Below are 25,746 nucleotides of genomic sequence, written 5' to 3' on the forward strand. Positions count from 1 at the left end.
TGTCTACTTTTCCTGAAGACCCCTGTTCAATTCCCAGCACCCACGTGGCAGCTCAGCACTGTCTGTAACTCCAGTGCCAGGGGATCTGATGTCCTCTTCTGGCTTCTGTAGTCACTAGACACGCACACAGTACACAAACATACGTGCAAAGAAAACATCCAAATAACATTTAAAAAAATGCAGCTTCATTCTGTATTTGCCCTTGGTTCAGTGTAGGGGAGACAAGCATCTGGTAATTTTAATTTCCTGGTGTTGTCAGAGCTACTCAGAAGAAAATTACCCTCTTCCTGAGAATCACAGTTTTTCTTCATGGTGAAGGGGCTGTTGAGTTTACTAGAGAAAAAAGAAATGATTTTTGAGGATGCTGATTAGAGTAAAGCTTGTTTTTGCATTGTGTTTCAAACCATTTTGGGATGTTGGAGAATAAAAGCAGCCATTTATGTTAGCACAGATTGTAAGTTTGAGTTCTGGAACTTATCTTTTGAGAAGTATTAGGCAGAACCTATACTGACGAGGTGAAGATCTGCTGACTGGTGCTGAAAGTTTGTGACATATTTGGCAACTGTCTTTGGAAAAAAAGAAAAAGAAATTGAGTTTCATGTGATATAAAATAAGAGGTTGGATTCAGCAAGCTTAAGGTCAAATGGTCCTAAGTCCTTGTTTCTTAAGTTATAAGACAAAATTACATTTCAACTTGAGATTCAATGAAGTAATTGAAGGGGAAACTGGCTAAGACAGCATCTTCCATGTAGGAAATTGAATTGAAGTTACCTGCCTAGCTATTTGCCATTACTGCTAGATTAGTGCTAAAAAATGTCTGACTTTCTAAAAATATGTTCTGTTCTTTGGAATTTAGATTTTGAAATGTAGGTGTCTATTAGCTTTCTCATCAAAATTAAAAGTATTACAGAGATGTTTATTAATAGAGTTTTAAATTTTATATTGACACAATTTCTCTTTTCCAAGGTAGGCACATATTTTTCAAGAAAAAGCTTATGTTATTATAAACAAATACACATGTAGACAAATTGTAAAATCTTGTAACTTATAGTAGATAAATACTGAAAACTATCCAGTTTTTTGAAGTTGGGAGTTATCTGAGAGTCTTAAAAAGATATCCATTTAGGCCTTTCTCATTTGAAATTCAGCTCTGGGGGCAAATTTTATTGTATAAATTATTGTACAACAAAGCAACAAAGTGGAGGAAAGAAACAGATTTAAGCAATACTATTTTTTTTTTTCTTTTTTGGTTTTTCGAGACAAGGTTTCTCTGTATAGCCCTGGCTGTCCTGGAACTCAACTCTGTAGACCAGGCTGGCCTCGAACTCGGAAATCTGCCTGCTTCAGCCTCCACTGTCCAGCAAGCAATGCTATTAAGTGTAGTTATAAGTGGACTTTGGACTGGATTTTCCTGATGCTGCCTAACATTGGTAGCTATCAAAATTCATATAATTTAGTAACTTCACCCCAGCCCACCACCCAGTAACGTAGTTCACTTTTTTTGTTACTGTGGCTGAGAGTAAAGTTAGGGTGAGAGCACACTCTCTAACTTTTTAGACGAGAGAAAAAGGAGTCCTAAAACAGAGTCCATCATTTGAGTAGATATTTCGGAAGCATTAGGGTTCAGCTGCTGCTGAGTTTTCAGCCCTGTGAATGTTGCCTATTTTTTTTGTGTGTGTGTCACAGCGATGACTCTTTGACTTGGAAGTAGGGATGTGCTCGGTGCCCCCTTGTGGAAGCTTGATGGTACCACTCTGATAGGACTGGAAATTGAAGAAAGTTTAGGGATAAGGGCATGCGTAGAATTTTAGAGGTTAGCATTATGCTTTGATGGATTGACTCTCTGAGAGTCAGTCCTCGGGTGCAAAAAAAGGGGAGATAGACTGCTTTTGAAGATGTGAAGTAGAGATGGCCAGTTTAGGGCTAGATACCTTTAATCCCAGAAGTTGTGAGGCAGAAGCAGATTACTGGAAAGCCAGCTTGGTCTGTGTGATGAGTTCCAGGGAACTAGAGCTACCAGGTATGCCCTTGGGGATGGGAGAATGAGGGTGGAGGTGCAGAGACAGAGAGAGAGGTGAGAGAGAGGAAACAGTGACAGAGAGAAAGAGAGGAGGGGGAGAGAGAGAAAGAGAAAGAAAGAGAGGAAGAAAGAGAGGGGGGCTGTACAATCTCCCAATTCTAAAGATTGGCACATGGATATTTGTTTCATTATTATTTGTTTTGTTTATGCATTTTAAATTAAGCTGACACATACCTTTAATCAGACAATTTTTATGTCGACAAGGCCAGCCTGTCGACATTGCAAGTTTGTCCAGCCAGAGAGCTACCTAAAGAGACCTTGTCTCAAAATTTTTTTTTCTCTTAATTGGTTGTTTTCTAGTGACATCCTAGCAGATTCTAGTTAGTTTTATGCTTATCATCACGAGTCCTGGTTATAAGCCATACATTGAGATCCGTTTATTAGGGTGGTGAGGATCTAAGGATGAGAAGTGAGGAACAGCGGGGAAGGCCAGCAGTGCACTTTCTTCTTGTAAAACTTTTCACGGTTTATTTTGAGAACTTAACCAAAATGGTTGCATTAATACTGTCTATTTATATTTTCCAATGAGTAACCCCAAGCTTTTTGATTTATTAAACATAATGAAATGCCACCCAGTGCTTGTGTGTGTGCATTTCAAAATAAGAGATAAAAGGACTGTGCTTTGTGGCACCACATACTAATAAGGCGCCTAAAGCAGAGAGGCTCTGGCAAGGCTTCCACTTGATGTTGAGGCTCCACAAGGTTTCCCACTGGGTGGTGACCCTTGGGAAAGCTGATAATGGAGTAAGAGCAGCAGGACTTCTTTCTGCTGAAGACATTAGACAGTTTTTGGCTTGAGCAGTTTTCTAAGCTTTTGAAATTTTAGCAATGGAGACACCAGGAAGCAGAATAGAATTAACTGAAGATTTGCATGCAAGATGTTGCATTTTGACAGACGTAAGACTGTGGTGTGGTGAGATTATTTAAGGCTGTTGTAGGGCTACCTGAGCTGTTGTGTGTTAGTGCTGTAACTACTTCTCTGTAAAAATTGAGAGACCATGATACAAAATAGACAAGAACTGTGGCATTTCTCTTCTGAAGGACACTGAAGCCATGAAGAGAGCACTGGCGTCCATAGACTCCAAACTGAACCAGGCCAAAGGTTGGCTCCGTGACCCCAATGCCTCCCCAGGTAACTGCAGTTCTTTTCTGAACAATAAACAGTTAAAATACAAGCAAACGAAGGAATGGGAGGAATCTTTCCATAATCTCACCATCCTGCGGTGACTGTAGCATCCTGCCATAGTTCTGAGAAATTGCAACATCCCTGGCCTTAAACGATGAAGGCACAGAGCTTATCTCTCATTTCTCACCATGAATAAATAGACCGAGCTAAGCTGGTGCTCTTTGAAAAGCTACTGCTTCACCCTTCACCTGAAGCAGAAAGGTTATTATTCTGAATAAATACTCTTTTTTGCTGGTTTTAGTTGGAAGCTAGTACCATTTATGTCAGCAAAGTACTTAGTTAAGCAGATTGTACAGTGATTTTAATGTAAGATATAAAGTTGAATATATAAGGATAAGACCCAACAAGGTTTTTGACTTTATGGCTTTTATAATTTAATATTTATTCCCCTTTAGATTGTTTGAGCAAATGTGAAAAGCCTAGTGGAAGTTGGAGGTCTTAAGTCCTGTTGAATTATGAGACTATTTTTCATCGTCCACATACTTATGGCAAAGCCACTTCATATCTGCAAGCAGATATGGTGCAACATATCTTCCTTCACAGGGCCTATGGTTAAGCTTCGCTTTATGGTTGTGAGGCAGTGTGTGGCTGTAGCTGTCAGGGCATGTATTCCTTCATGAATGGAATGACTTGCGATGGGAATCTCTCTGGATAATTGGTGTAGATATTGACTCTCTCACTATTTTAGGGGACGCTGGAGAGCAAGCCATCAGGCAGATCTTAGATGAAGCTGGGAAAGTTGGTGAACTTTGTGCAGGCAAGGAACGCAGGGAGATCCTCGGAACCTGCAAAATGCTAGGGCAGATGACTGACCAAGTGGCTGACCTCCGAGCCAGGTAAGATTCCTCTACTTTTCTCAAACCAGTACTAAACAGCTTACTCCTGAGGGGGTGATTCAGAATGCAGGTCCACGCCAATTTTATTGAATTGTCTTTTGCTAATAATAGAGCTTTAAAATATTAAGTCTAATAAAATTAGAGCTTGTTATATAATTATTTGTTGGTTTTTTTTTTTATGACTAATAAGGGGCAGAGTTGAACTCTGACCAAATTAGTTATCTTTCATAAAGGATGGATGGGTAGGGCTGGAGATATACCCCAGTTGAGAGAATGCTTGCTTAGTACGTATGTAGCTCTGGGCTTAGTTACTAGAACCCATTAACCAGCAAGGAGCAGGTGCCTTGAATCCCTAGAACTCAGGAGGTGGAGGCAGGAGGGCCAGATTTCAGTGTCATCCTCAGCTGTCTGTTGTATTGAAGGGCAGCCTGAGCTACATGTATAGCAATAGTTTTTATGTATAACTCCTGATGGAGCTACACCACACAGTGTTTTATGTTCCTAAATGAAAGACATACACTCAGCCTTTATATTTGGATATACCTTAAGTAGTGCAACAGCTGGGCCACTTCCTAACCTCCATGTCGTCAATCTACCTACTCCTGATGGAGCTACACCACACAGTGTGTGTCTCCCTGGGAGAGGGAAGAGCTCCGAGCAGTCTCCTGGGTCTCACTGAGCCTGGTTCCCACTGAGAACAGCCTTCCTTGTCAGAAGCAAGAACTTTGTAGAAGGGACAAAAAAAGTTTTGTTCCCACTCGGAAAAATGCCAATGCAGTTTGACAAGATTTTTGGCTCTTCTAATTTTTCATTGTTGGCTCTTTGGTTCTGCATACCTTTCACAGTGTGGCAGGCAATTTTCACTTGGGATTCTTAGAAACACAGCTGTGAATATAAGCAAAAGAATGAGGTAGTTGTATGGGAGAGACCATTAATCTGCTAAGACAAAAGGCTAGGACAGGGATGAGTAACTGGTCCCGCCTCACACTGGAGCCTGCATTATCCTTTCATGATAAAAGATTAGAAAGCTATCTTTCTGTTGTTTGTTTTTAAAATGTGCCTAGCCAGCCATTTTATCATTTTGATGGTTGAAGCACAGTAATACTTCTTCATTGGTATTCAAGCTTTTGGGTTTTATGAATACATTTTTAACCCTATAAGAATCAATAAAAAAATTTTTTTGTTGTTCTGTTTTGTTTTGTTTACTTTGGTTTTTTTGAGACAGGGTTTCTCTGTATAGTCTTGGATGTCCTGGAACTGGCTTTGTAGATCAGACTGGCCTCAAACTCCCAGAGGTCCACCTGCCTCTGTCTCCTGAGTGGCAGGATCAAAGTTGTACACTACCACTGCCTCACTGGCCTCAGTAAACTCTTTAGTTTGAATTTGGCTTATATATATTTTTACCTTTTCCCAGTTAGATTCATATCTCAGAACTATTTATTCCTCATGATTAATTAAAAGAAACCATGGACAGTGTCTCCTCAGTCTCCCTTCCATTTTCTCTAGGTTGTAGAAAGACCTCAAGTAGGAGACACCTGGCAGTGTTTATGGAGCTCATTCCCTAAGCTGTTGGTATAGGTGTATTTTAAAGAGAGGGCAGAAGAGTTGGGCACGTTGTTCAGCCAGTAAAGTACTTGCCAAATAAGTTTGACGATCTTTAGAATCTGTTAAAAAGTCAGACCTCATGACATTCTGGGGTCTATAATTCCAATCCAATGAGGTAGAGATAGTCATATTCCTGGGGTTCACTGTCTGCCCAGCCTTTGTCTAATCAGGAAATTCTAGACTACCAAGAGATCCTGTCTCATTAAACAAGGTGGATGACAGCTGAGAGACAACACCCACACACTGGCCTCTACACATGGACACAAACCTGCACATGCACACATACACACAATGCTAAGTGGGGTAAGAGCACTGACTGTTCTTTCAGAGGACCTAGGTTCAGTTCCTAGCACCCATATGGTGGCTTCCAGCTGTCGGTAGCTCTAGTTCCAGAAGATTTGATGTCCTCTGCAGGCACTGCATGCACATAGTGCACAGACATACATGTGGGCAAAATACCCATACATATCAAATAAGAATAAATGTCAAAATAAATTTTTAAGATAGGTAATAATGGATTCGTTTTACTGTTAAGGGGAACAAGGATGTTTTGGAGTTTATCCTAAACTTAGGAGCTCAGATTCAATCATGCCATTCTGTAAAATGATGAAATTGTCACATCTTGATTGAATTTATTAGTCTAGGTGGCTAAAAATAATCCGAATTTGTAAAAAGATGGCAAGTCTTGCTTTCTGGCCTGGAAAGTCATTTTAAGGAATCAGGTGTCTACTAAGTCCTATCATTTTCTACAGTAGCAGAATACTGTTTCTGAGGAAGGGAAATGTATGAGTCTTTAAGGACTTCATGGGAAGCAGTGTGCTCTTTTCATCTCTACTTTGCCATTATAGGTTGCACGGTAATGGAAGGTATATGTCAAGATTATCATTAGGTTCTTCATAGCAGTGATGAGAATTTAGTTATGTTAGTAATTTATAAACTTGTATTCTCGATGTATTTTCAAGTATATTTTCTCTTTCCTTTCCTTCCCATATTTTTCTTTCCTTTCTGCTCCCCACCCTCAAGCCCCTTTGGGCTGGGGATTGAACTCTGGACCTCACAAATCCAGGCAAGCTGACTGTAACTGAGAGCCCTACTTCAGCCCTGTATATTACTGTTACAGTCCCATTTTTCCCTTCCCAGTGCTGGCGATCAAACTCTTATGTCGTCTAGGCAAACAGTCTAATACTGAACTGAAAGCATATTTCCAAGTATATTATCTTGATACTTGTAGTTTCTCTGTTAAATAATAAATAACTAATACAGGGCAAATGCTGTCTTGCTATCAACCTTTACTTTATGTCACTTTAATTTTATAAATAAGAAAGAGAAGCTGTGAGCTGTGGTGGCACAGTCCTTTAATTTCTGTACTTGGGAGGCACAGACAGGTGGGTATTTGAGAGTTTGAAACCAGCCTGGTCCTAATGAGTTCGGGGCTAGCCAGCACTATATAGGAAGATGTTGTCTCCAAAACAAAACAACAAAATCCCCTAAACCCTAAACCAAACACACTCTGAAACTCTAAAATGTTAAACATAAGAACAAACATATCAAAGGGCCCAAAGACAGGAGTTAGAAACATAGATCTAATTGATTTCAATGTGGCATACTCTCTTATACTGTATACACTATATTCTCAAATAATTTCAGTATATGATTACCCATAAATAAGACAAGCTAATAGGCTACTCATTTCTAAAGCACACATTACTATAGTAATAAAGCCCTCTATAACAGTAAGATCTCCATCAAAATTTCCCACTGAAGTTTATGTTTGGTTATATAATCAAGAATAATTATTATTGGGGCTGGAGAGATGGCTCAGGAGTTAAGAGCACTGACTGCTCTTCCAGAGGTCCTGAGTTCAATTCTCAGCAATACTTGGTGGCTCACAACCATCTGTCATGGAATCTGATGCCCTCTTCTGGTGTGTCTGAAGACAGTGACAGTATACTCATATAAGTAAAATAAATAAACATTAAAAAAATAAGCACTGTCCTCCCCCCAAAAAAATTATCATCAAAATTTGTTGGCCTGGCTTCTAAGTAGTTAAAAAATACTTCCCTGAAGGTAATGTGAGTTGGACACTGTGGTGCAGGCTTATAATTCTACCATTTGAGAAAAGAAGCTAGAAGATGAGGTATTCGGAGCCAGCTACAGTTAGATAAGACCTGGTCTCTATAAACAAAACAAAATAAAACCGTGTTTTTCAAAACAAAAGAGAAAGTAGGTGTTTGGATGTTTTTCTTTTTTCTGTTTTCTTGTGCAGTCTGAGCTTATTGGGGAAATAGAGATACACATGCTAATAAAAATTACACATACTGGGTAAGTGAATATTTTTATTAAGTATTGGAGAGGATGTAATGACTATATCTGTCGTTCTGAGCAGAGGACAAGGGGCCTCACCAGTGGCCATGCAGAAGGCCCAGCAAGTGTCTCAGGGTCTTGACGTGCTTACTGCGAAAGTGGAAAATGCAGCTCGGAAGCTGGAAGCCATGACAAACTCAAAACAGAGTATTGCAAAGAAGATTGATGCTGCCCAGGTAAGGGTGGTTCTCAGGAGGGACAGGACGGAGAGAGGAAGAGGAGGGTCCTTACGTATTCCTGCATCTAGTGTGCACTGCCCTTTGCCATTCTCTACTGTGGGTAGAAAATGGATGCTCCTTAGTGATGACCGATTCCCAGCAGCACAGCAGCCTCCCATACCATCATAGGTGCAGACTCACAGTTGTCTATATTTTGAACTACAGGTCTTCATTTTCGGTCCTTCAAGTAGTTAAAAGATCTGAGTATGACAGAATCCTAGATTTTGAAACAGGTTTCTGTCTTAGAATTCACTACTGTATGTAGTAAGAAATATTAAAAAATTCCTAGCTTGGGGTTTTGATCCCTCCTTTGGTTATTGAGTTTCTAGATAAAACACACACACATAGCCGTTATATTTTTAATAAGCCTGATGCAGCACATTAGCTGGGCAGCTGCCTAGCCTCCATGCTGTTAGACTCTACTTTCCTATTGATAACCCCAAGTTATCACTTACTATTTACTATGTTCCATCTGGGCTGCTCTTAACTCTAATTGGGCAGCCCTAAGGTCACACTCTCTTGACCCTTATCCCATAGTGGCTTCCTTTCTCCTCTCTAGTACATTTTTCTTCTACTTCATGGCAGCTGGCTTCTCCTGTCGCCTTCTCCTTGTGGTCCTCTTTTCCCAAGTCCATGAAAGCTCAACCTATGTTTCTTCTGCCTAGCTATTGGCTGTCAGCATCTTTATTTACCAATCATAGTTAACTGGGGGCAGGATCACTAGTGTCTATGCAGACTCCAGGTCTTGGGGGGGGGGGGGTCTGCATTTAGCATTGTAATAAACAGTAAAAGACAAAACCTCTACAACTATATTAGGCCATAGTGGTATTCAAATTTCAGATTCTTTCTATACAAAATATCTTTCAAGCATTTAACAAATACAAATACTTGAAAAACTTGAAAAAAAAAGACTCATTAATTAAAAGAGTGGGATAAAACTTACAGAGATACTTTATTCCTTTCTGTTATTATTTACCTTTTTTCTTTCAGTTTGGGTATCAAACTCAGGGCCTTGTGCATGTTAGTCAATCACTGTATGATTAAGCTAAAACCCCAGCCTGAGAACTTTATTTTAATGAAAATCAACATGGCTGGAAGTATAGCTCAGTGGTAAGAATGCATGGGGGAATATAACATGATGGTACCTAGAAAAGAAAAGATGGAGTGGTTTGATCTTACCTGAGCTAAGAATTTTCATAAAATGATTAGAATAAAAAAAAAAAACCAAAACACACACACACACACACACACACACACAAATGCCAGTATGATGGATAAGTTTAAATGTGGTTCCTGGATAGATCACATTGTCTGTTTTGATGTATAGAATTGGCTGGCAGATCCAAATGGTGGACCTGAAGGAGAAGAACAGATTCGAGGGGCTTTGGCTGAAGCCCGGAAGATTGCAGAATTATGTGATGATCCTAAGGAGAGAGATGATATCCTCCGCTCCCTTGGAGAGATAGCTGCTCTGACCTCTAAACTAGGAGACTTGCGTAGACAGTATGTATCTGATGCTAGTATCTCTTCATTTCACGGCCCACTCACTTTCCCTCTCTTATTTTACTCTATGACATGGAGAGTTGACTCCCCATAGGTTAAATGCATATCTATTCCCCAAAATGCAGATCTTTGGACCCTACCTCAGACATGATGGATGTTAAATGCATAGGCTACATAGGTTTGTATGTAGGTTAGATGTTACATCTGTAACATCTGATGTACAGATGTTGTACAATGTACAGTGATGTAAGTGAACTTTATTGATCTGTTACTGATCAAATGGTTTTAAATGAATATATTTAGCCTTCTGAGAACTCATGTTTAAGTTCTATCTTTATAATTTATAAACTAACTTTCCTTGCTATATTCTGCGTGTTACATGTCTGTCCTCGACTCAAGGAAAATGATTTTTTAAGTGGCTGTGAAAAGACTCCTGTGTGTGTGAGTGAGACAGGAAGCCTAAGAAGGCACTTTCTCCTTCCCAGCAGTGTTATTTCTTGAGTAGCAATTACATGAAGGGTTCGTAGATTACATTTCCTGGGTGATTGTTCCTATAATAACATCCTTGCCACAGCTTCATCGCACAGCTTCTTAAAGGCTTTCATCGCACCTACTTTGACTATATAGAAAAGAGTCATTCCTTTGTTCTGACAAATATATTGCTCTCTTTAAAATAACAGCAACAACAGCTCCGTGGGCTGGGGATATAGCTTAATCAGAAGAGTTGTTGTGTAGGGGCTGAGTTTGGTCACCAGGATTTCATAAAACAAGGCATAGAGGAAGATATCTATAATCCTAGAAATTGGGATGTAGAGACAAGATCAGAAATTTAAGTTCTCCTGTGATTCCATCATGACTTTGATGTGAGACCCTATTTGAAGAAACCATGCCAAACCAAACTAAACCAAAGCAGCACCATTTCCTAAAATGTTCTACAGTGGGGTGTAAGGAGGGTGGTCTGCCAGCCCATCTGGTGTCTGAGGTAGGTGCCCTTGCCTTCCTTTACTGCTCCTTGTGAATCTCTCCAGAACGATTGCTTTGAGCATGAGGACAGCCTCCTGAGAGCTAGAGGAGGACTGGTCTTGGTCAGGAGTGTAGTATACTGACTGTACTCCCCTTGCCAGAACCTCTCAACCTGTGCTCAGGAAAGTTAGAGAGGGAATGATGGGAAAGAAGTGGCTCTTTTACACCACAGTCCTGCAGCACTCTTTTCCAAGGATAACCAAAGTCGAACATCTGGGAGTATTCCATTTCTTCCACTTAACTTATATGTTCTATTTCTGTTCCTCTGTGAGAAAAATGTCTATTTTTATCCTCCCAAAGAGATTCATTAGAATCTTCTGACAAGGGGGGCATTTCTGGCTCAGAAAGCAAAAAAGACAGAGACTATAAATTCCTAGGACCTAACCCAGTGTATTACATAGATACTTGGAATGTCTTTTAGATGACCAAGAGATAACTACTGGTAATGGTGATAACAGTAGACCTTCATGTGTGGCCACGAATGCCGTCATCATGCTTATCATTGTAACATAAACAGGACATGTATACAACCACCCAGGAGCAGCACTAGTCATGTGAAAACTGTAGTAAACATGGTGTATCTAACTTTGTAAGAGGGAGGTTAGAGAAACTTAAAATAATAAAGAAATTTTAAAAAATGAGTAGTCATTTTGCCAGATGGGTTGATTCCCAACCCCACCCTCAACTCCCTCTCCTCTCCCCGAGATAAAGTTTCTCTGTGTAACAGCCCTGCTTGTCCTGGAACTCTCTGTAGACCAGGCTGACCTCAAACTCAGAGATCTGCTGCCTCTGCCTCCCTGGTGCTAGGATTGAAGGTGTGTGCCACCACCGCCCGGTGTCCTATTTTCATCTTTATGGATGAGCCAGAAGAAGGTACTTTTCTGTGACTGAGTAATCTCAAGGTATAAAGTTGGCCGGATTCTTTGTATTTTCTTTTTCTTTCTTTCTTAAATTGTTACTTACTTTATGTTGTATAGGTATTTGTCTGGGCATCATATGCCTGTCTGGTGCTTACAGAGGTCAGAAGAAGGTGTGTACTCCCCTGGAACTAGAATGATGTGAGCCACTGTGTGGTTGCTGGGAATTGAACCTGAGTGCTCTGAAAGAGCAGCCAGTGCTCGTAACTGCTGAGCCATCTTAACCCCGTCTTTTCCTTTTCTTTATGGTCAGAGTCACATTTTGGAATTAGTTCTTTTGGGACAGTTTCTATTCTTGAGACTAACATATTTTTTTTTTTATTTTTATTTTTAATTTCTGTGTCAATACACTTGTTCAGGTTCTTTGGCTGCAAGGAACTATATCAAGTAAGAAGTGAAGGGTTATTGAAAATATATAGAGGCACTAATGGTGATATAAGGCACAGCCAAGCCTTAACTGTGGCCAAGTCTAGAAGTCACTAGAAGCTCTCATGTCCCTCTTCAGTGTCTTAGTAGACTAATGGATCCTGTGTGTCTGTTCCTTTTTTTGTTTACGTTGCTTAGGGGTGCTTCCTTTGGTTTGACCTGCCAGGCCGCGGGTCTAACATGATTTTCTAGCTCTGAAGCCTCTGCTGGTTCTGAATCTTTCTGAAGTATGGACCAAGGATTACCTGCAAATTTTATTTAAAATGTGGACCCATACCTCATCTTAGACATAACTTATTAGGGTCCCTTTTGGTGGTGGATTTGACTATATGAATCTAAAAAGTAAAGTCCCAGATACATTTTATTCACGCTGTACTTTGAGAAACACTAGGATCTAATTAAGTGTAATTTGTGACTGCAGGTGTGTTGGTTTTGAGTGGAAACCAGCTAGTTCAATCAATTATGGCAGAGAATGGGGGCTATGTAATACTACCATATGGTAATATATATAGGTGGTAGCTTAAAAGTGAGCATTCTAAGCCGGGTGACAGTACACACCTTTACCCTCTGCTCTTGGGAGGCAGAGACAAAATCAAAACCAAATAGAAAAAGTGAGCCCTCTACACTCAGAGGGCCGCATTTGAACCCTGACTCCATTGTATTAAATAATGGGGTCTTATTCATCGGTTTCATGTTTTGGTTAATACTGTTCCTTACCTCATAGGGTTGATGTGAGGATTAAATGGTGAGAGGGTAGAGCTGGTAGCATTCCTAGGAAAATTAGGACTCAAATACAGCATCATTACTAGTTGTGTTCTTACTGATAATACTACTAACGTGTCTAGGCACACCTAGTTCCTTGGGGCGTTTGTGACTTTACACATAGGAGGATGAGAGTGCAGGCAGTCTAGTGGTGAGTGAGCTCAGCTAACATAACCTGGTAGAATTGTAAAGACTGACTCAAGCTAGGAGAAAATAATGTGAATTTAAACTGTTTTCATATTTATGGGCTAAATAAAACATTCATTTCAAATCAATTTGGGAATCATTAGCAATTTTCATTCTCATTAACATGTTATTAACAGTTAAATTATCTCAACATAAATCGTGTTTACAATGTAAATTATAGCTGGATGTTTGTCTTTACTTCTTTAGGGGGAAAGGAGACTCGCCAGAGGCTCGAGCCTTGGCTAAACAAGTGGCGACGGCACTACAGAACCTGCAGACCAAAACCAACAGAGCTGTGGCCAACACCAGACCTGCCAAGGCAGCTGTCCACCTCGAGGGCAAGATTGAACAGGCGCAGCGATGGATTGATAATCCTACAGTAGATGACCGTGGAGTCGGTAAGGGCTGGTCTTAGTGCAGATGTGCTGGTCACTGCCACATTTACTTTATGATTGGTAATACGGTGCTGAAAGAGTTCGCCAGCCACCAGGAACTCATTTTTCAGTCTAGTTCCATTTCCAAACGTGGCCAATAAGATCTCTATAATTTAATTGAGAAGTATTAGAGAGTAAATAATTTTGTTATGGACAGACAGAAAGAGCTTCATAATTGAAACTTTGAACTAATTACTATCAATCCTATATATATTTTCATTTTGTAGTATTTCTGTTTTTATAGTCCTTACCAAGTACCCAATTAAATTTTTTTGTTTGGTGGGGTGGGGGAATGACAATAAAAGGTATATAATGTCCTCAAAGTGTCCTGTAAAAATTTAAATATTTTTGTTGTTGTTGTTGTTTTTTGTTGTTGTTGTTTGTTTTTTGTTGGTTTTTTGAGACAAGTTTTCTCTGTATAGCCCCGGCTGTCCTGGAACTCACTCTGTAGACCAGGCTGGCCTTGAACTCAGAGATCCGCCTGCCTCTGCCTCCCAAGTGCTGGGATTAAAGGCATGTGCCACCACTGCCCAGCTTGTTTTGTTTTTGAGACATGGTCTCTGTGTAGCTCTGGCTATCCTGGAACTTACTATCTCGGCTAGGTTAGCTTTGAACTCACAGAGATCCATCTGCCTCTGGCTCCTGAGTACTGGCATTAAAGGTGTGTACCACAATGCCTAGTTGAAAGTTGAAGATTTTATAATGTAGAGGTTTGATTTTAAGAAGACCCAGGAATAGATATCTATAGTTTGCTTCATGACTCCCTAGCACATTTGCTGAGGCTGAGAGGTAATGCTCACCTTTCCTATGTTCATTGGGTAAGATTAGTGATGCCTAGTGTCAGTGGGAGGCTAGAGAACTGGGCAGATGCATAACTGAGTATATGAAGTATCATAAACACCTGAGTCTCGTGTTCTATGCACAGTGCTGTTAAAATCTTCATACTTGCTGGGTCTGCAGCTTGATTTTAGGAGTGTTTTTTTTTAAAAAATTCATTTCTAAGTTATATCAGAATATATGTCAACAATATGAATATTCAATAATACTTAGTAAGCAATCAGATAGTTATGGTTTATATAATAAAATGTAACCTTGTGGCTGGAGAGATAGTTCAGTGGTTAAGAGCACTGGCTGCTCTTCCAGGGGCCCAGGTTCAATGTGCAGCACCTACATGGCACCTCACAGCTGTCTGTATACATCAGGCAAAATACTAATGTACATAAAATAAAAGTAAAGAAATCATTTAAAAATATATAACATTTTTAGGTTATATTTTTGTTTTTGTTACTTTTATAGTGCTAGGAAAGTAGTCTGCCATTATGTCACACTCCCCATCCATAGACCATGCTTAAAAAAAAGATATTTAGTAAATGGAAGCTGCTCATTGGAAAGAATAGGAGTCAAGGAATAAAAGTTAGGTTTGGTTATAGGTCAGTATTAGGTATGTGTGGGGCTCTGGGTCCAATCCCAGCACAACCTCCTCACCCCTCAAAAAGTTAATGGATAGTGTGTTCCAAAGAGTTATATTTTGTCAGGGAACCCCGCACTCCTATTAAATGCTATCTTAAAAAAATATGGAGCAGCAACACAGTTGTGTCCCTGGGTCTGTGTAAACCTCAGTGGTTTTCTTTTGGTTTAGGTCAGGCTGCCATCCGTGGACTTGTGGCTGAAGGGCATCGGCTGGCCAACGTCATGATGGGACCTTACCGCCAAGATCTTCTTGCCAAGTGTGACCGTGTAGACCAGCTAACAGCTCAGCTGGCTGACCTGGCTGCCCGAGGGGAGGGGGAGAGTCCTCAGGCGAGAGCACTTGCATCCCAGCTTCAAGACTCCTTAAAGGTAGACCTCCCTTGGTATGCTTTCTGATGTCTTAGTGTTGAGAAACGACAGACAGAAGAGACTTTTGTGCAGTGTGTGTGCATGCATGCAGAGGTCAGAGGATAACTCAGGTGTCAGGCACCATCCACCCTTATGTTTTGAGACAGGGCATCTCATTGTTCTGGGACTTGCAGAGTAGGGTAAGCTCGGCAGCTAGTGAGCCCCGGGGAACTGCCTGTCAGCACCTGCCCAGTGCCAGCATTGTTAATGGGAGTTTTGGAGCTCACATACAGGTTCTCATGTGGTAAGGCAAGCACTTTACTGACTGAGCTGCCTCACCTCAGCCTGAGGCTTGAGATTCTTGGGTTTGGAAAAATTAAAATGAGACAAGTATAACAGAAATAATCAGAGCTTATTAGGAGAAAGCCAAGTGGCAACAATTAATGTTTTTCTAACTCACATTTAATTAAAAGGTCTGTCATGATTTTGCTCTATGCTGATATCATTTTACTGTTACTTAGTCAGTGTTTTTTTAGATAGGGTATCTCACTCTGTAGCCCAGGCTGGCCTTGAACTCTTGGCAGTCTTCATGGCATAAATTTCTGATTGCAGCGATTCTACACATGTAGCTGGAGGTGATTGAGTTTCTCTATAAATGTTACTCCCATTTTTTGTTTAAGATAAGGAACTATTTAGAAATTTGGTACTGAGTCTTCTAAGTAATCATCACCAGGCATGGCTAAAACTGGGAATGGTGAAGAACTCCATTTCACCTTAGAGCCTGCTCTGTGCTCAGCCCTGAGGTTCTGTCATTTCATAGTGTTCATTGAGAAATGAGTCATATCTGTGCTTTGTAAACATTTGATATTCAGGAAATAGTTCTGAAGGTAAATGAATGAAAGAAAGAATGAATGGGCCAGTGGAGTAAGGGCATGATAGCAGATGTGCCTTGTGAGTGTTGCTATAAATTTTCCTTTGTAAACAATATTTTTAAGGATCTTAAAGCCCAGATGCAGGAAGCTATGACTCAAGAGGTATCTGATGTTTTCAGTGATACTACAACTCCCATCAAGCTGTTGGCAGTGGCGGCCACCGCTCCTCCTGATGCGCCCAATAGGGAAGAGGTAGGTATCTGAAGTATAGAGGATGCTTTCAGACAAAAGATGGAAATGCAAAAGAGGGGAGTGTTCTAGTTCACCAAGTGTGTCGGCTATGTCCATCTTTAAGTGAATACTGTAGCGTGTGTGGCCATTGGATTAAAGCAAGTGGAGCTGCTTTTCATTACATATCAAGAAGCATGACATGCAAGTGTTTTTGGTGTTTGTTAAAAACACCTGGCCCCTCTGTGGTTTTCTTGGTTGTTGCTCGGATGGGAAGGCATCACTGCAGTCAGGAAGAAGTGAGGGTTACTCCAGGCATAGCTTTCTGAACCACACTTTAGACTAAGCACAAGTCAGGGTAATTCTCTGAACTCATTTGATGTAATAATTCTGTGCAGACTCTTCTGGTGACAACTCCTTGTCCCCAAGTGAAGCCAGAATCATTACAGTGAATAGCAGGCCAGTGATGTGCTGGTGAGCTAATTCTTCAGGGTAGAACTCAAATCCGTGCAAATAAATGTTGCACGGATTTTTATTATGTAGATACTCTCAATATGTTGTATTGCATTTTTGAGACAGGGTCTTGTGTACATATCCTAGGCTGACCTTGACCTTGTGTTACTCCTCCCATCTCCATCTCCCAAATATTGAGATTATAGATGTGCACCACTATACCCAGCTACTATAATTATTTTAATGTAAAACTGTTGAAAGCAAAGCTGCAAAGAAATAGGACGAATTTGACTTCTGTAAATTAGTGTAGATCTATACAAGTGGCTTTACTTCTGAAGTCTGGTTCCTACTACCTCCTCTACTTCACAATGACACTATTCATCCTCTTCATATTCCCCTATTCACATTGACCTTAAACACCCGAGGTGTTCCTTGAATGTGTATATGTTCTACTCAAGCCCTTGACAATTGCTTTTCTTTTCACAAATTATATTTATTCACTCTCTTCACCTTTCTATTGAAATCTCACTTATGTGACTATACATAAAAAAAAACCTCACTCTCTAGGAGCTCTTAATATCCATATCCTCCTTTTCTTCTTAGAAGTTATTGATGTTTAATGGGCTGGGGCTATAGCTCACTTTGCTGAGTACTTGCTTAGCATGCACAGAGACTCTAGCACTGCAAAAGCTGGTGATGGGGAATCCCAGCACTCAGGAGGTAGGGACAGAAGGATTAGAAATTCAAGGTCATTCTTGACAACACAGCTAGCCTAGGCTATGTGAGATCTTATTTCAAATAGAACAACAACAACAACAACACACACAACAACAACACACACACACACACACACACACACGCACACAGCATTGTCTCTTTGTTGGCTCATGTCATCATGAAAGTTCCATGTGGGCAGGACTTTGCTTTGTCAGTAAGTGAGGCCCAGTTCCCTAAGCAGTGTCAGTCAGGATTGATGCAGAATGGAACCCTTGGAGGGAACGACACAGTGTCTTGATGTCTAGACTCCGTCACACAGCATGTGAAAGAACCTGGACAGGAACTGTGTGCTTTTGTAGCCTTTAATTAGTAGCAGAGGAGAAAAGTTTGGAGGGCTACCAGGGTGTAAAATTTTGGGTAAATGTGTTCTTGCTTCTTAGTGACTCTCCTTTCTCTTTCTGGCCGAGGTTAGGAGGTGGTTCAGTTCAGGGTCTCCTTATACCAAGGTGATTTGCTACTTTTTCATCCCAGGCTTCTGAATGTTAGACCCCTAAATTTCAACTATCTGTTTGTTCTGTTCATTTAGAATTTAGATTCTAGGTACTTTATAGGTTTCTAAGCATAGGATGAATTTCTCTTTGAAATTGTTTGTTTTCAGTGCCCCTAGCCCTTTACACCAACAGCTAACTCAGGCCTAGTAATTTTATATCAGAAATCATTTTGAATCCTATCATATTGCCAAGGTTTAAAATCCTATTCTTGTTCTTCACTCCCTAAATGATTGCTTAGGTCTGTTGTCTTTGAATCATTCATTATATCACCAATTGGGGAAGAGGGAAAGTTCATCCAACCCTGACCTTCTCCTGATCTTCTCAGTGGGCATCAAAATAAAACTGGAGCTTTGTGATATGACTTTTTTGAAATGTTTGTTTGTTGTCATGTACCGCAGGCTAGCCTTGGAGTCTGAGGAGCCTTGAGCTCCTGATCATCCTCAGGGCTGGACTCATAGATTGTGTCATAACAGCTGGCTTGTGGGATTTGGGGATCAGATCCAGGACTTCATGCATGCAAGGCAAGCACTCTACCAATGAGCTATGTCCTGGAGTCCCTGTGGTCTGGCTTTTGCTATTCTTTGTATGTTGATTTCATAGAGATTGATGTATCTTACTCCATGCTTCTGCAGTAGCTAGTTGTGTGTAATGTCTTGCATACTTGGCCCTTCTGGGTCCCTGTTTCCTCCCTTTGCCTAATTACTTCCAGCTTCTTTTCTGCCTGATTCCTCTTCCTTCTTTATTATGTTCTTTGCTTTCTGGATGGGTTAAGTGCCTCTCCTTTTACACACATAAGATTGCTGTGTAGCTCTGCTATTTCACATAGCGACACCCTTATTACAAATACTTGTTTCAGGGCTTCACAGAAAGGGAATCCCTTTAGATGCTATTTATATTCTCCGTTTTTTTTTTTTTTTTTTTTTTTTTTTTTTGTCTTTCTTTCCTTTTCTGTCCTTCATTTTGTTTTTGTTTTTATTAAGACAGGGTTTCTTTGTGTAACAGCCCTGGCTGTTCTAGAGCTCACTTTGTAGACCAGGCTGACCTCAAACTCAGAGATCTGCCTGCTTCTGCCTCCCAAGTGCTGGGATTAATGGCATGTGTCAACACTGCCTGGCTAGGAAGCTGAATTAAAACAAAAGGTCAGGATGGGTCAAGGGACCTCAGATGGTGGATGCAGAACATTGGAATGAGAATGGAGCTTGCTATCAAGCTTCGGGACCTTTACAGATTGTCTGACTTGAGTGAGAGTTGGCTACCAAATATGGAAGTGGTACTCTTAAATATCATTAGTAGGACATAAAAAAAAGGAAGTATTCTGCCAGGCTTCTAGCAGGCTCTGTTTGTAGCATAAACCTGGCCCAGTTTTGCATTTAGAACTAATAAAATCACCCATTCTTGCCTGTGTTTTGTCTGGTATGAGCACGAGCTATCATTTTTCCCATTGAGGTCAAGGGCAGAGTTTTTACAACATTAATGGTAATGGGATACATGAGAGGAGGCTGGAGCCAGGTAAGGACTCTTTGTGGATATGTGGGGATTGTAATGCACCCGGTTGTCTACAGTAGCGCCTGGAGGGGTTTATCTGTCCTCTTCAAAGTAAGTAGGCCTTTGGGGAGTGAAATTCTTTAGTCTTCACATTTGGTGAACTTGTTGCAAAGTATATAGTCCTGCGTTTGCTCTTGGTAAGTAGGTTTAAAGAAAGATTTGGGGATGTGCCTCTTTGTGTGTATATATGATGCTTAAGGTGGAACCTCTGAGGAAATACATAAAGGTCAAGATTTGCCATTTGACTATTGTTTTATTAATAAGATCTTTGAGCAGTTGCAGAATCAGATTAAAAAGACCTTTCTTCAGATTTTCTGATGCATTATATGGAAAAAATTTCCTTGATGTCTTTTTTTTTTTTCCCCTCAAGGTATTTGACGAGAGGGCAGCCAACTTTGAAAACCATTCAGGAAGGCTTGGAGCCACAGCAGAGAAGGCAGCTGCTGTTGGAACTGCCAATAAATCGACAGTGGAAGGCATTCAGGCATCTGTGAAGACAGCCCGAGAACTCACTCCCCAGGTTAACTATTGCTCACTTTACCTTTAAGTATCATGGGAAATGAAATCAACTCTAGGTGCTTTGTTAAAATCATATATGTATGTGTATATGTATATATGTATATCTATGAAGAAAGAGTATGCTGAGGGACAGGATGTAGGATAGTTCCTAACTGCTGAGCTATTGTAAAGGCTCTTCCAGAGGACCACACTTTGGTTCCCAGCAGCCATGTCATGTGGCTCACAAGTGTCTATAATTCTGTTTCCAGGGGATCTGATGCTTCTGATCTTCATTGGCACCTGCACTCATGTGCACATATTCATATACAACACACATAGCTACATATAATTACAAATAATAAAAATAAATCTTAGGACATGCATGTGGAGCTAGGGAAATAGCTCAGCAGAGAAAGCATTTGCCACATGGACTTGAGCCTGAGTCCCCAGAACTCATGTAAAAGCCAGCCATGGTAGGATATGTCTGTCATACAGTGCTTCTCAGAGGAGATGGTGGGTGTAGACAGGAGAATTCCTGGGATTCTTAGGCCAGCGAGGTTGACATATAGAGTCATGAACAACAAAGAGACCCTTTCTTCAACAAGTTGCAAGGTGAGGACCAATACTAAGGTTGTCCTTTGACCTCCACACACATTTATGTCACACATGTACCCACTCACACATACAAATGCTTGTATGTGCATCCACATCATATATACACACTACACACACACACACCCCCACACACATCCCACATGCATATTTATATAATATTCATTGGGTCAAACTTGGTGACCTCTAGGATTTTATAGGACTTTGAACTCTATACATTTTTGCAGTTTGAATTTTTAAATGATGGTCAGCATTCTTTCAAAAGCAAAAGACAAGTGTAAAGCAGCCTTCTTTCCTATCACACATGTGTAATTAAGAAAGTATTCGGATAATATTAAGAGAAAGTTTATTTAGTTTCTGTCTTTCCACATCATCTCTTTGAGGAGATTGAAAAAAAAAAGCTGTTTCCATTGCTTATTTCCCTCTTCTATTTAACTGCATAACTGAGGTATCTAATTATGGAACCAAAGTATAGCCAGGAAGTTGGGGAACAAAAGACTGGAAATGAAAGTTCTGATAAATTGGCCAGCCTCCTCTTCCCACTTGAACCTCTCTTTTCTGAGGCAAGCTTCTGATTTGTAGCCCAAGCTGGACTAAAACTGTCTAGTGCCTGTTTCTCCGTTTTTCTTCCCTTTCTCTTTCCCATCATTAGGTGTGGACCCCAGGGCTGGATACATACAGGGCAAATACCTCCCACCACCATGGAGCTACATGCCCTAGTTCATTTGGAAAAGTCACACTCATTTAATTTAAACAAACAAACAAAAAACAGTTTTAAAATCTGGATCTTGTTATGAAGCCCAGGCTGGCCTTGAACTCACCAGTTCCTTGAGTGTTGATGGGATGGACGCATGCCCCAATGTGCTGGCTTTATCCAGCCATTTCAGAAAATTTCATAAAATATGAACCTTTTTTTTTTTCTGTTTCCAACATCTATTAGCATAACACACATACAAGCACGTGGAGTGCCCTTTGTCTGAGGGGCCCGGAAGAGGATATAACCTAACAGATCCGTATCAGTTTAGGTTGTAAAAGCTGATTACTTGGGAAATCTGAAGCAAGTAATATTATTTATTACATTGGTCAAACATTCTTTTTTTATTATTAAAGGGATTTTTAAAAAAACAAATATTTATTTATTTATTTTTATGTATGTGAGTACACTGTAGCTGTCTTCAGGCTCACCAGAAGAGAGCATCAGATCTCATTACAGATGGTTGTGAGCCATCATGTGGTTGCTGGGAATTGAACTCAGGACCTCTGGTAGAACAGTCAGTGCTCTTAACTGCTGAGCTATTTCTCAGAACAAAAATGAGGTTAAAAACAAATGAACAAAAGCCCCAAACAGAAAAACAAACAATAACAACAAAAAATTCCCCCAGAAAGGCAGAAGCTTATGGGCTGCAGCCATTTGGGGCACAAATAAGTCTCCTGCTTTTCTGAATTATTCAGAAAAAACCAGCTTTTCCTTTACTTTTTTTTACCTCTATTCCAACATGTTTTCCTTAACACTTTGGGCTTTCCTACCAATATTTTTTTCTAAAGCATCTCTCCTTCCCATGTGGCTGCTTGTTCCCCCTGTGTCTGACCTCTCTGCCAGCTTAAGTGGCTTCTGTCTTCTTCGTTCCACTCCTCCAGGCAGCTGCTGGTTTTAAAGCTTGTCGGTGCTGTGGTTTTTCTTTTAAACTATAACACAGCTTTCCTTGTGCTTCCAAAGCCAAAAAACAACACAGAAAACTAGACTTAAAACTCCACTCTTGGAAAGAAGGAGGACTTTAGAGACAGATCTGAACTCAGATGTTTCCTAGCTTTCTCATTCCATGAAGCTTATTCCTTCACGATGCTCTGTTTGGAGAAATAAACACACACATGCATACACTGTGCACTACCCCACTTCCCAGGCACTCAATACTTCTTCCCCCAACACGGACACTGATTGCCTGGGAACCTCTTGGCTGTCTTGAGTTTTGCAGCTTGGAAGTCAAGGTGTTACCTATCCCACCTCTCATGGGTTGTAGTAAAGATTCAGTATGTAATGAATGTGAGAGCAGTTTAACTGAACAGGAATTTTAGTTAATATTATTCTAAAAGAATTTTGAGTTATTGGTTAATTGTGTATTTTAATCACTATTATTCATTAATTAATTTTAATAATGTTTTGTTGCACTCTATATTTTATTTTATAGACAGGGTTTTACTATGAAGTCCTGATGGCCTGGAATTTCATTATGTAGAATGGATTGGTCTTGGACTCAGTACTGCCTGTCTGTCTCCCCAGTGCTAGGATTAAAAGCATGTCTACAGCCCCTAGCACTTCCTGGCGCTGTCTGTCTGTCTGTCCTCTCTCTCTCTCTCTCTCTCTCTCTCTCTCTCTCTCTCTCTCTCTCTCTCTCTCTCTGTCTCTCTGTCTCTCTCTCTCTCTCTGTCTCTGTCTCTCTCTCTGTCTGTCTCTCTGTCTGGATATGTAGATCATCCATGCTACCATTTCAGTTTGGAGCCCTTCTACCTGCTTTCACCTCCGAGTGCTGACATTTAGGGGATTATACCACCACATTTGGTTGGTGTTTTTACCATTTTTTTTTGTTTTTTGAGACAGGTTTCTCTGTGTAGCCCTGGCTCTCCTGGAACTCACTCTGTAGACCAGCTGGCCTCGAACTCAGAAATCCGCCTGCCTCTGCCTCCCAAGTGCTGGGATTAAAGGCGTGCGCCACCACTGCCTGGCCCTTAACACAATATTTTGCCTAGGCTGATATTGAACTTGTAAACCTCCTGCCTCAGGATGGGAATTACAGGATTGAATTACCCTGCCTAACTACATTTTTGGTTCTTTTTAAGATGAAAGGGTTGATATCAAGACATCAACTATAAAGTATATGTCTGTTTTGTTGTTCTTCTGAAATATTAAATGAAGGCTCATTTACTTTGACACTTTATTATTTCTTTTCTTAAAACTAGGCTGTGACTCTGTCTAAGCCTTTGTGGGAATGGGGGTATGCTTATGGCATCAAACTTAATGCATTTAGCCTGAAGAGGCTTGCCAATTTTGGTTTTCTGGTGCCATCTATAGGTAAAATGGAGAAAAGCTTTACTCCGGATTTGTATTTGGAATGTGTTGGTGCCCTGGTATTTGAAAATTGCTTTGTGATTGACAGGTCATCTCAGCTGCTCGAATCTTACTGAGAAACCCTGGTAACCAAGCTGCTTATGAACATTTTGAGACCATGAAGAACCAATGGATTGATAATGTTGAAAAAATGACAGGTAGAGTTTCGCAGAATGCCTTTGGTCTGATGCATGAGTTCTGAGGAGCTCAAGTGGGACCGGCTAGATCAGCTATAATTGGATAAAGGGACGGTCAGGGGCTTGGCAGTGTGCTGGCCCCTGATTAGGCCGCTGAGCAGTGGCGGCTTCTCATTCAAGCTTCGCTACTTTGTCTGAGAGAGGCTGTTTGAGCTTCTTTTTAGAACCGCCCTCCAGTGTGATGTTCATTGTTATACCCCCTATCTTTTCTTTGAATAGTGTCTTTGCTCGGTTCCAGCTAGAGTTTGGTTTCAGAGGCTGGGAGGCGGTGTTTGTGGATACAGTAAGTGTCCCTGTCATTTTCAGAGGGTTCACATTTCAAGGAACTACAATAGCTACCGTTTAACCCAGCTTGTCTCAGCATTTCCTCCAACTTATCAACTACATAGTTGTAAAGAAAAAGAAGAGAGGAGACACCTGTGTCTGTACGACTGCAGAAGCAAGCGCCTCTTGAGTTTCCTGAGTTCTCTGTAGAGGGACAGGACAGAAAGGCAGAAATGAAGAGTGTAGGCTCTTTGCTGTCCCTGTAGAACTTGCTGTCAGGGGTCTATAGCAGCCAGAGATGAAAGCGGAGCTTGCAAAGTGTCTAAAGCGAGGTAACAGAAATAAGAAACAGGCTGTTAGGGTTACTGGAGTCCTCCGTGTGGCTCGTCTTAGGCCCGTCAAGCTGCCAACAGTCAACAGGTGGTGGAGAGTGAGCCGGGAAGGGAGAGAATGCTACTAGCAGATACTGTGGTGGTGATGCGGTGAAGGTTTCAGACTTGGTCCGGTTCCTCCTGATGTCTTTGCGTGTCTGGTTGTCTGTGGTGCATTTAAGAGGGCCATTGACCACGGTCAGTATCAATCCTGAGGCCAAATGACCCCTGGGCTATGCTGCTTGCACTTCTGTCTTTTAAAGTTATTTTGTTCGCTTGAAAGCTTTCAATTTTGTAAGAAGAGCTTTGAACTGAGAAGAGAATTTTGAGTGTTGTACTTTCTCATGAGATGCAAACAGACAACAGTGTTTTCAAATCTTTGTTCTTCTAAAAGCAAATTCAGTTCCATTTCTGTTCTCCTGACAGGGCTGGTGGATGAGGCTATTGATACCAAATCTCTGTTGGATGCTTCTGAAGAAGCAATTAAAAAAGACCTGGACAAGTGTAAGGTAGCCATGGCCAATATTCAGCCTCAGATGCTGGTTGCTGGAGCAACCAGTATTGCTCGTCGGGCCAACCGGATTCTGCTGGTTGCTAAGAGGGAGGTAGAGAACTCTGAGGACCCGAAGTTCCGAGAGGCTGTGAAAGCTGCCTCTGATGAACTGAGCAAAACAATCTCCCCCATGGTGATGGATGCCAAGGCTGTGGCTGGAAACATCTCTGACCCTGGTAAGCAACACTGCACGGTGTCTTTCATTCTAACTGCTAGGCTAACTCGGTGGAGATGGGAAAAGAGTAGTTATCTGTGATCACCATATATAAAATCTGGGAGGAAATGTGTGGACACTGCCTGGTTTGGTGCTCTCTCTTGTCATCTCAGCACCCACGAGGTTGAGGCAGAAGGATAACTGTCAGTTTGAGGTCAGTCAGGGCAGAGTTACAGAATATAGACATTTAGGTTTTCTTCTATTCAAATT

General features: G+C 40.9%; 1 protein-coding gene across 2 annotated transcripts in view; it reads left to right on the top strand.

Annotated features, from left to right (window-relative positions):
• The window catches only part of Vcl (vinculin), a 94,520-nt gene that overhangs the window by 55,876 nt on the left and 12,898 nt on the right, over positions 1–25,746 (top strand). For both annotated transcript variants that reach the window (XM_031362745.1, XM_031362744.1), the window contains exons 7-16: positions 3,122–3,212; positions 3,955–4,102; positions 8,094–8,247; positions 9,617–9,792; positions 13,314–13,504; positions 15,180–15,379; positions 16,354–16,482; positions 20,095–20,244; positions 23,987–24,095; positions 25,196–25,498. In XM_031362745.1, the coding sequence (XP_031218605.1) occupies positions 3,122–3,212; positions 3,955–4,102; positions 8,094–8,247; positions 9,617–9,792; positions 13,314–13,504; positions 15,180–15,379; positions 16,354–16,482; positions 20,095–20,244; positions 23,987–24,095; positions 25,196–25,498 (1,651 nt within the window). The remainder of the gene's footprint in view (positions 1–3,121; positions 3,213–3,954; positions 4,103–8,093; positions 8,248–9,616; positions 9,793–13,313; positions 13,505–15,179; positions 15,380–16,353; positions 16,483–20,094; positions 20,245–23,986; positions 24,096–25,195; positions 25,499–25,746) is intronic.

Source organism: Mastomys coucha, unplaced genomic scaffold (genome assembly GCF_008632895.1).
Source record: "Mastomys coucha isolate ucsf_1 unplaced genomic scaffold, UCSF_Mcou_1 pScaffold9, whole genome shotgun sequence".
Classification (NCBI taxonomy): Eukaryota; Metazoa; Chordata; class Mammalia; order Rodentia; family Muridae; genus Mastomys; species Mastomys coucha.